Raw genomic sequence first — 10,589 nt, 5'->3', positions numbered from 1 at the left:
GGGGGAAAGGGGAAGAGATGGCCAAGCCAACTGGGATAGAAGCATGAATTCCCCATACATGCTCTGATTCATCTGCCATCAATGTGCTTGCTGCCTCAGGATGAGTATCTTCCCCTCTCTGGTCACAGCCTCTTGGCCTGTGAGATGTTAGGGTTTCATTAGGCTAGGCTTTGAATATCAGAGGTTTATGACTTTGTTAAGGGGACAGAACCTACCCCCACAACTTTGGGGGATATTGGTCAAGAGCCTCAGTTGAGCACTGTTACAAGAGAGGAGCTATTAATGTAGACAGTAGGAATGGATGTCTTCTGCTCTCTGGACTTTAGGTAGTGCTCAAGGCAGAAGCTAGGAGTGTATATGAGAGTGGGTAAGGTAGTTATTACAGAGAAATTACAAGTTCATGGATGTGAGCTTAGATTTACCTTCACAGCTGAGACCACTTAGCCCTACCATGTTCCCTCCAATCACCCTCCTACTCCCCAGATCTCTGGGTGTCAGAGATTCCCACATTTACAGTTGGCAGGGTTTGGCCTGAGACATCTGGGTATTGGGCAGTCAGGTCCAGCCCAAACAGCAAGTAGAAGACAAACATAGGTAAGTACAGAAGATGTGTTCAGCAGTCTGCCACCAGTGAGTAGGCTTATCAGTCAGGTGGAGTCAGCCTTGGAGGCATTCTGTCTCATGATTTCCTTTTCTTCAAGGTGGAAACTATGTCAGTGAGTGTCCTGGAGATGAGGTGGAGTAGGACTCATCCAGGGCCACTCAGACGATCAGTGACAATGTCATTCCAAGCCCTGTTTAGTTACAGAGTAGTCACTGGGAATCACCCCCATAGAATGCCTACTATCCCTCTGTACTTATATAGATAGGTTCTGGTCACCCATGGAGATGTGATCTCTGCTGGAGCTCTCCCCAACCTTGCTGGGAACAGGTACAAGGGCCAACAAGAACCTCAGGAGTATTGACCACTCCATGCCTGATGGCTCTTCTCTGACAGCTCTGGAGTGACATGGCCCACAGAGCCTGTTCAGAGATGGATATTCAGAGTAAAGCAGCATGGGCCCAATTGCAAGGCGAGCTGGGCAAGGACCACAGGTGCAGATGACTCTGGCTTCCCAGGCTGGAGGTCAGATGGATCTGGACCAGAGCCCTCTGCGTATGAACTGTAACCAGGGCTGGAACAATACAGGCTGTAGAGACTCAGACTCTACATGGGCACAGCAGCACGAATTAAAAGCCTCAGTCTCCAGAACCTTCACTGTCTCTCTTAGAGAGAGGACCAGGGTTCTTTTCACCACTTGCCTTAACAGTCAGGCCTTTCTCTTGTGGGCCTTCCTTCCTCCAGACCCTGCATTACCACCCTGTGACATAAGCATATGAGAACACTAGCCATCCATTGATCTTGCTGAACTACAGGCAAGTGAGAATAAAATTACATTATTTTTTTATTTCCCAAAAAAGTAGAGGTGGGGAACAAGGTAATACAAATTAATGCTCCTATGGGTTCTCTGCCTCTGTGGAGCCACACCAGCTGGTCTCTCTTGGCTTATGGAGTCCTAGAGGGCTTCCCAGTGCGGCTCAACTTCTTCCTTCAGTTAACATACTGGTTAGTCCAGTTAGATCTCAGAATGACACAGCATGAGTCCCCTCCTGATATAGCTGACGTTCCCCCCTCCCGCCTGCCCTCACATTTCCCTCATGTCCTCAGTCTCCTATCCCTCTACACTCCTGCCTGAGTCTCGCTGGGTACCCCAACGGCCCTCCTGAGACACTCCACCCCACCCTGTTTCTGCTGCCTTCCTGATAACAGCAGCCTGAAGCCACAGTTTATACGGTGGCCTTGACGGTGAAGCCTAGCTCTACCTAAAGCAGGAGCTTGGCAAGGAGCATCTGGTAAAGATGGATTGTCCTAAGATCCAGCCAGCCCTCTGGTACTCTATCAAGAAGCATTCTGTAGGAAATGTTCACAGGACAGCTAAAACAAACACCTGTAAAGACAGGAATAAGCCAATGAGAAGCCAAGTGCTGGCCAGTCTGGGCAGAGCTGCTCTCCTGCAAGGTCTACGTTCTTTAGAATGTGAGCTGTCAGGAACCGGCCAGAGGATTTGGAAAAAGATCTGATCCTTTAGAATCTTGGGCCTTTTTAAACTAAGAAGCACCTGATTGTAGCGGGAGAGGTTAAGGCTCCGGGGTGGTCAGTCCCTCCTTCAGTGTGGCTGCTGCCCCTCCTGGGCCCACACAAGGAGCACTCCCTTTGGTTTCTGGAGCTGGGTAGATGGTGAAATAGAACCTACAAACCCTAGGGTTTGAAGTTGTGATGATGAGCACGAGGGGACTTTTTCTTGGGCCCCAAAGTCTGAGCTGGTCTTTGGCAGCTGGAAGGAAGCCTCAAGTACCGATCCCAGCCATGGGAAGGACAGTCAGAAAAAAGCATGTCTTCACCCAAATGACTACACCATAATGCTGGCAGGGAGTGTAGAGCCAAGTCCTGGACCGACCCCTGCTCCACAGACCCCCAGAGTTTGTGTGGGACAAAAGGGGGTGGGGACTAGGCTGCAAGGAGCAGAATCTCTTACCAGGAAGCTTTAGGTGCAGAAGTTAGAGGCTGGCATGTAACCACCTGGTACAGCCACCTCTCCGGCTCTTTGGGAGAAGGGGCTGGAAGGCAGAGGGGACAGGGCTAGGGCTGACAGAGGGGGAACTCCATGAGGAGTAGGTCAGGGTGAGGGAAGAGAAGAACAACAAAGGATGAAAGACCAAGCATGGGGAATGTGAGCCAGCAGACACTTCAGTCTCATATGAGAACCCTTCAGAACAAAAGCCCTTCCCTCCCTCTGGCAGTCACCCAACTGTGCCCCTTCCCCAAGGGTGCCAAGAGGACTGCTGCTTCATTTATGGAGGTAGGCATCCAGCCACAGCTCCCCAGACTTCTTCAGCGAACTGCAAATAGAGAGTGAGAGGGGTACAGGGCTCAGCAACCAGGATGGAAAGGAATCTCCGCTTCGAGGAAGTGGGACATGTAGGAAGTCATGTTGGGGTGGCAGGTGCTTCCTCTCAGCTACTGGCTTGTCACAACAGGAGCTGTGGGCTACTGACTAATGCACCCCAGAGAAACCCCTGGGAAAGGAGAGAGGGGAGGTTCTCTTCTAACTCTGGGTGGACCAGAGGTCAGGGGTCCCCAATGTGACCTAGAGTCCCTACCGTGAGTAAGCCCAGCCATGTGCCTCTCACCACCTCACAGTACTCCAGAGCTCCATCCCTTGTCAGGCTCACCCCTCACCTCACAATGTCGAGCATGGCCCTCAGCAGCGGCTTCTCCTGGTATTCAATGCCATGCTTGGCACAGAGAGACTTCACCAGTGGCGCAATCTTGTGCAAGTTGTGCCTCGGCATAGTGGGGAAGAGGCTGGGGGAGCAGGCGGGCAGAGTGAGCGCAACCCAAGACCCAAGCTCTCCACCTCTTCTACAACCCAGGGAGGCAGGCAGCTCTGAGGTTCTGTGTGAAACCAGGGCAAGACTGTGGCTCCTACCAGCTGCCTGCAGGTGTTACTAGTGTAGAGGGGCAATTCATGAACAGGGGCCCTCCAGAAAGCTACATTAGTATTAAACGCCAAACATAAGAGTCTCGTGTTAAAAAGGGGGGGCATCGGGGTTCATGCTCCTGGTCTCATCATTTGGGGGGGGGCAAGGCAAAAGACCCATGTAAGTTCATCACTAAGCCTCAAAAAAAAAAAAAAAAAAAAAAAAGGAGGAAATGAAAGAAACAGATGTTCGATGAGAAGAATGATAAAAGATGAGATGAAGGCAGAGGCAGCAGAGCAGCAGGGAAAGGACAGTAGTCCTTTGGCCACCTGTGCATCAGATATGCTACCTAGCTGGTCCTCAGTTTCCCAGCCAAGAACCAGGACCATCACAGGCCTGCAGGGTAGTCTTGCAAGCTTTCTGTATCTGCAAAGAGGCCACACATGAAGGAGTGCAGTCCCCAGGATGGCCCATGCGTCAGAGTCTGGACAGCAATGCTTCCAGGGCACGCTGATCCCAGAGCCCCTCTTTGGCCCAGCTGTGCTCTAGGATGGGGTGGTGGTCTTGCCAACAAGATAAACTGCTTGGCACCCTTAGCCTGTAGGTTTGTGGCCACCGCCCTCCCGCTCCTTGTCTCTCCTCTCCCCCCTCCCCCCTCCCCGACAGCATTGCTGGGCTGCACTCACTGATGCTCAATCTGGAAATTGAGGTGCCCGCTGAACCAGTCATTGAAGAAGGATTGCTCCACATTGCAGGTGGCTGCCAGCTACAGAGGGGACAGGGAATCAGTGGCTGGGGTGTAAGAACAAAACCAAAGGACCTGGATTTATCCCATAAAGGTCACCTTAACCAGGGTCTCAGGGCTCCTTTCTAGGTCACACCATTCTACCTGAAAGCCTCACCCTCCCAGACTCCCCGAGTTTCCTCTGGTAGATCCTTATCACTCATTCCATATTTCCTTCTATGTTGTTTTTAATTTCTGGTCCTGGCCTTGGACTCCTGATCTTCCTGTCTCCACCTCCCAAGTACTTAGATTATAAGCATGGGCCGCCACATTGTGCATATTGTGTGCCAGAGATAAAACCCAGGATTTTATGCATGCTAGGCAAACACCAACTGAGCTATGTCCCCAACCCTATACCATTCTTTCTTGCTCAACTGAGGCTGCCACACCAACTGAGCTGTGTCCCCAACCCTCTACCTTCTTGCTCTGAGGCTGCCAATAGGCAACAAGTAGCCCTAGGGAAGGTTCTGTATAGCCTGGAATCCACAGAGGCAGCCAAATCTGGGCAGGGGCGTGGGGCAGCTTTCCAGGGTCTCTGTTGACTACCATTGCCTCCCCTCACCTGGCTGCTGAACCAGTCCCGGTAGTGATCAAGATCAATCTCCATAACGAGGTGGTTCATCTGTGTGACCCACACAAACCAGTGGCTCTCCAGGAACCTAGAAGACAGCACAGCTCAGTGCCGAAGCCTCGGGATGGGGGATAGGCAGCCACATAGAAACAGATGCATTGTACCTACCCTACCCCCATGGCAGATACAGTTTTCACATCACAGTCCCATCAAAGCCACTGCTCTCAAAAGCACGGGGTGAACCAGCAAAGTTGGGGTACCTGATAAAGTTGAGGAAAACCAGGGCTCCCAAGATGCCAAAGAAAGGGATGTAGGTGTAGAAGAAACGTACATAGTAGCTGATGGCCCAGGCCAAGTCCTGTAGAATAAATAAGATTAGACTTAACCTGCCCCGCCCTCCTTGGCATGGTGCACCTGACCACAGAGGCATGTATATACACAGCTGACACTGCTTGTTGCAGGTGTTCATAAGAAACCACAGCAGGCTGCTAGGAAGTTGGACGCTGGGCCCACAGCCACACGCTTGCCTAACCCACCTGTTTGCATGGAGTTTGCATGTGAATTTCAGGAAAGAAATGAGATATTGACTAGAAGGTAGTCAGTAGGCACAGAGGATTCTGATGTGAGCCTCTAACATGTGGCCAGGCCACTGGTTCTCCTCAGCCTTGTCCCCTATTCAGGCACCTGAATTTTCTTTCTGAGGAGGAGGAAAAAAGGCCAAGGGACACACACCATCTCTGCCAGCAACCCAGACTAGGTGACTTCACAGTTTGGATTCTCTTCTTGGGCCCTCTCCCCTCTTCACTTTGTCTGCCCCTCTTTGGTGGCAAGGTCCTAAGCTTGAATGGCTGCCCTGGGAAGCCTCTGTCCTCTGTCACAGCCTCACAAGCAGCCATTCTGCTGAGAAATCTCCATCCTTCCACTTTCTCTGCTACTCGAGCTGTGTCTTGGCTGGACCACAGCAAGAGCCTCTCTCTGCTCTGCAGCTGATGGTCCTCATGCAGCCAGGGTAACCAAGGACCTGTAGCATATCCCAATTCTTTGATACAGAACCCTCCCAAGCCAAATGGCCATAGGCCATAGGCTACAGGACCCAGGTCCTTTGGCCTAAGCCCCCTGATCCTCTCTCAAGACCTTTGCACAAACTCTTCAAAGTCAGGAGTGCTCATGACCAGTCATGCTTATGCAGAAGGTTATTTCATCAAGGACCCACCTCTTTGAGGCAATGGGAAACCCCACAAAGAGGGGCTGGTGAGATGGTTCAGTGGTTAAGAGCACTGGCTACTCTTCCAGAGGACAGAGGTTAGATTCCCAGAACCCACATGGAGGCTCATGGCCATCTGTAACTCTACTTCCAGGTGACCTGATGCCATATGCTGGCCTCTGTGGGCACTAGACAGTGCACAGACATACATGTAGGGAAAAAAAACACATACACATGAAATTAAAAACAAAACAAAACAAAAGATCTTAAAATGACAACAGAACTGGGCACACTGGTGTTTTAGTTCAGGTACAAAATGAAGAACAAAACCAAGAACAAAACAAAACATTGATGGTGAAGACATGGCAGATTCCAGAATTATTTAGGGGACAAGGATGGTCCTTGTTCAGTGTTTGCTTGGTTGCAAGGAACTGAAGGAGGTCCTTGGTGCCATTCCAGGTGGTTGGAGTGCTGCCAGCTAAGTAGGAAAGGGGAGGGACACCTTGGGAGGGCTGGAGTAGGGACAATTACAACAGCCAGGAGTGGCTGAATACAACACGCTTGGATCTTGGTCACGTGAAGCAGGCACAGCAAGTTCTAATCATACTTTGATCATCCTTACCTCTTTTTTTTTTTTCTCTTTTGTTGGAGCTGAGTTTGAACTCAAGGTCTTATGCAAGCTAGGCAAGCACTCTGCTACTGAGTCACATCCCCAGCCCCACTTAAATCTACCGAATAAACGTAATGCATGCATAAGTATGTATGTATGTATGTGTGTATACTGTGTACATATGCATATGATATGGTACACACACACACACACACACACACACCTGTATGGCCAGGCATGGCTTGGGAAGTAGAGACAGGAAGACTTAGTTCATAACTTGGGCAACATAATGAGAGCCTATCTCAAAATGAAGTAAATAAATGTATGGAGAGCCTAAGAGGTGAAGGATTTAAGGCCTGTACGGTCATACCCAGCCTTTGATGGGATTTTAAAAGGCTAGGAACATCCACTAAGGGACTATGCACTTGTCTGTTCTCACCTGAGGGCAGGGACCATGTTTTCCATTATAGACAACTCTTTGCTTGTGGTGAGTATTCCTTAGAGCTTACTCTACCATGGGTAGGTACTTATCTTGTATAAAAATCACAACTGTACTTGTAAGTAAACCCAAGTTTACCTTATAAAACCTACACACAGCCTGCCTTTCTCCATGGAGGTACCTCTAAGCCTGTTGTTTTGGGTGAAAACTTGCCCTCTGTGATAGCTAATCTTGGTTGTCAGCTTGACCACATCTAGAACCAACTAAAAGAATCACAGAAGAATGACACTTTTGCTTTTTGCTGCTTGCCCTCACTCTAGCTGGCAAGTTCATCTACCTTGTTGCTGTGGCATTCCTTCATTGGTGTTAGAGCCTACTCTCTAGAAATCCTCTAGGTCTCCAACACCAAACTGGGGCTTCTAAGTCATACAGTACCGTGGGCCAGATTCTTGTGCTACTCTGGCCACTGACTGTAAGGTGTGTATGTGTGTGTGTGTTCATTCTATCATCTCTGCTCTTTTAAAACTCTAACATACCTTCCAAACTCATACACTGACATCCTAACCTCCAGCACCTCAAATGACAATGTCTGTGGAAGCACAGTCCTTGCTAATAGAACTCACACCTACAGGTCATTTCGAGAGGTCCTAATGCAGCAGGACTAGTCTCATCCTATAAGAAAGAAACAAACTGGGGGTGGGGGGTTCAGCTCAGTTGATAATGTGCTTGCAACTCTAATGCCCAAAACCTACATACAAAAGCTGGGTACAATGGCACACACTTGTAATCCTAGTGCTGGGAGGGGGGTACAGTCTGGCAGATCCTGGGCCTTGATGGAGAGTCTAGCCTAATCTGTAAGCTCTATGTCAGTGAGAGACTATCTCAGAAGAGGTGACACCTAAGGTTCTTGTGGTTTGAATGAGAATGCTCTCACATTGGCCCATCTATTGGAATAGTTGGTCCCGAGCTGGTGTAACAGTTTGGAAAGGATTAGGAGGTGTGGTGTTCTTGGAGCTGTGTCACTGAGGGTGGGCTTTGACCTTTCAAAGGTTCACATAGTTCCCCATTAGCACTCTGCTTTGTAGATGTGTCTCAAGATGTGAGCTCTGAGCTACAGTTCCAGCTTGTTTGTCTGCTGCCATCTTCCCCGCCATGGTAGCCGTGGACTCTCACTCTCTGGAACTGTAATTCCCCAATAAACTTCTCTCATATGTCACCTTGGTCATGGTGTCTTATCACAGCAATAGAAAAATAACTAACACAGTTATCATCTGGCCTCCACACCTAAAACTTTACATGCAATCACACACACACACACACACACACACACACACACACACACACACATATTAGAAAAATGGGCAGACAATGGCTTGTAAGGAAGATGAGGTAAAGATAGACAAAGAGAACCTGGTCACCTACCAGTCAAGGAGAGGGACCTGGACCCCTCTACCCACTACCTTAATCCCTGCCTGATGGTAACTGATTTTAGGCTTCTGTGAGGATGAGAAAGAAAATATGTTTCTATTGCTGAGGTTATCCACTACTGGTGGGCTATTGGGAAGCACTGCCAATATACACTGCCTTCAGGAACTTTCTAAGGGACTGTGTAAGGGCAATGGTTGCCAGGTGTTTTTAGACCTGACATGCTATGCCTTCTCAGCTCTGGTGGCCTCAGAGACAGTTTTTTCCTAAGCAGCTTCACTTTGGGGGAGATTCTGGGGACCTGCAGGCCCACAGAGGCCATCAGGGGCAAAGTGCCCAAGTCAAGTTGCCCACACCGGCCATCACTTCCTGACTTACCACCCAGTCCCTGCGTCTGATCATTGTCATGATGATCTGGTACTGGAAGTACATAGGGATGAGCAGCGGCGGTCCAACTGTAGAGAGAACGTGTGCCTGTCAGAGGTGAGGGAGCCTGCTTGACCCGCCTTCAGGGCCGCTCAATAGTCAGGTGCCTGGGAGCCTGGATGTTGCTCAACAGGGCCCAGAGGTGTTTCCACAAGCTGACTGCTGGCACCCCTCTCTTGAATAGGTATACAATCATTTTCTCAGTGTGAAAAGGATATGAGAGGAAGTGGCATGCCAGGGTGAGAGCAGGGTTGGGAACCTCAGGCAACCATACTCACTCAGGAAGAAGTATTCATGCTGGTGGTTGTAGGGCAGGTATTTCAGCTTCTTCTTGCCATACTGAGGAGAAAAGAGAGGCAGTTAACACCAGCATCAGACCCCCTACCTCCAATCCACTTTATGCACCACCCTCCTCAGCTGAGACCTAGTCTCTTTCCCATCTATCTATATCTGGGTCCAACAAGGCTAGCAGCTGCCAATTTCCTTGGGGTTAGCTGCTCATGGGAGTCTGGATCAGACCCCTGGCCTTGGCAGCCCAGTGAGCTATACTCAGCCACCTGTCCTCAATGAACCAATTAAAGAAACCTGTTAACAGAAAAACAAAACAAAACAAAACAAAACAAACAAACAAACAAACAAAAAACCCAGAGAAGAGCTATTTAGTCAATGTGGTCACATTGTGAAGAAAAAAAATAAAGGGGTTAAGTGAACCCCATTACCACCACACCCTCACCCATCTTTTGGATCCTAAGATGAAGTTTTGGTTTAAATAAAAAGCAAGAGGTACATAGAACTAAGCAGGTCTGGTCATGGTATGGCCCCTGCTGATGACTGATCCATCTGTCTCTGTTCCAGTCTTTTGTGCAAGGTACTCTGACAAGTTCTCAGAATTGTGTGAGATCTCTTTCTGGGAGACAAGCTATTCCCCTGGCTGGCATGAACCTTCAGCCTTTTCCTTCTTACCAGCATGCAGTTTCTTGGGGGAATTTCCAATTTCTTGTGTGTGTGTGGTGGGGGGAGCTATTGTTTAATAGTCTGCAATCCAAAGGAATGGAGCAGAAACTTCTCTTTAGAATACTTTCATTCCTGCCAGTGTTGTGAGGCCAAAATCTTGGCCAGCCCTCTGGTGGGTGGTTGAAGTTCAGGCTCACAGTTAATCACTACCCAAGGCCTTGAGAAATATGCGTGCTTTGTGCTGTTTTCTTCTGCTGGAGTTTTATCGGGAGTACTGGGGACAGACTCCAGGGCCTAAACCACGGTAAGAAGTCCTCTGCAACTGAGCCACACTAGACCTTGCCCTTGGGGCATGAACAATAAAAAAGCTCACATAAGCCTAGGTACCCTGCAGGGAGCTCTTGGGGTTGTCTCTACCCTTCTGGGAATGACAGAGGCCCCCAGGTCTCTGTGGGGGTGCTCCCTGGAGACTATTAGCAGTTAAGAGAACCAAAACAAGGATCCGGAATCCCCAACAGTCTCGGTCCTGGGAAGTCTAGTTTCTGGGATCTTGTGTCATTGCTATAATCTAATCACTTTTCCCCAGTGGTTCTTGACACATGAGGAAGCCAACTGGACAGAAGAGGTCATACAGGGCTGGAGGGATGCTCTTCT

The 10,589-nt window shown here is 49.4% G+C and overlaps 1 protein-coding gene across 1 annotated transcript in view; it reads right to left on the bottom strand.

The window, feature by feature from the left end:
* Positions 1-1,474: 1,474 nt before the first annotated feature.
* The window catches only part of FADS2 (fatty acid desaturase 2), a 38,142-nt gene continuing 29,027 nt past the window's right edge, over positions 1,475-10,589 (bottom strand). Inside the window, exons 6-12 of the mRNA XM_080911279.1 lie at positions 9,260-9,320; positions 8,934-9,010; positions 5,138-5,235; positions 4,869-4,965; positions 4,209-4,288; positions 3,281-3,406; positions 1,475-2,940 (exon numbers count right to left, since the gene is read on the bottom strand). Coding sequence (XP_080767405.1) covers positions 2,889-2,940; positions 3,281-3,406; positions 4,209-4,288; positions 4,869-4,965; positions 5,138-5,235; positions 8,934-9,010; positions 9,260-9,320 — 591 coding nt within the window. The 3' untranslated portion in view covers positions 1,475-2,888. The remainder of the gene's footprint in view (positions 2,941-3,280; positions 3,407-4,208; positions 4,289-4,868; positions 4,966-5,137; positions 5,236-8,933; positions 9,011-9,259; positions 9,321-10,589) is intronic.

This window comes from Micromys minutus (genome assembly GCF_963924665.1).
Source record: "Micromys minutus genome assembly, chromosome: 2".
Taxonomy (NCBI): Eukaryota; Metazoa; Chordata; class Mammalia; order Rodentia; family Muridae; genus Micromys; species Micromys minutus.
The sequence above is the reverse complement of the archived record's forward strand: the minus strand, read 5'-3'. Positions and strand labels throughout refer to the sequence as shown.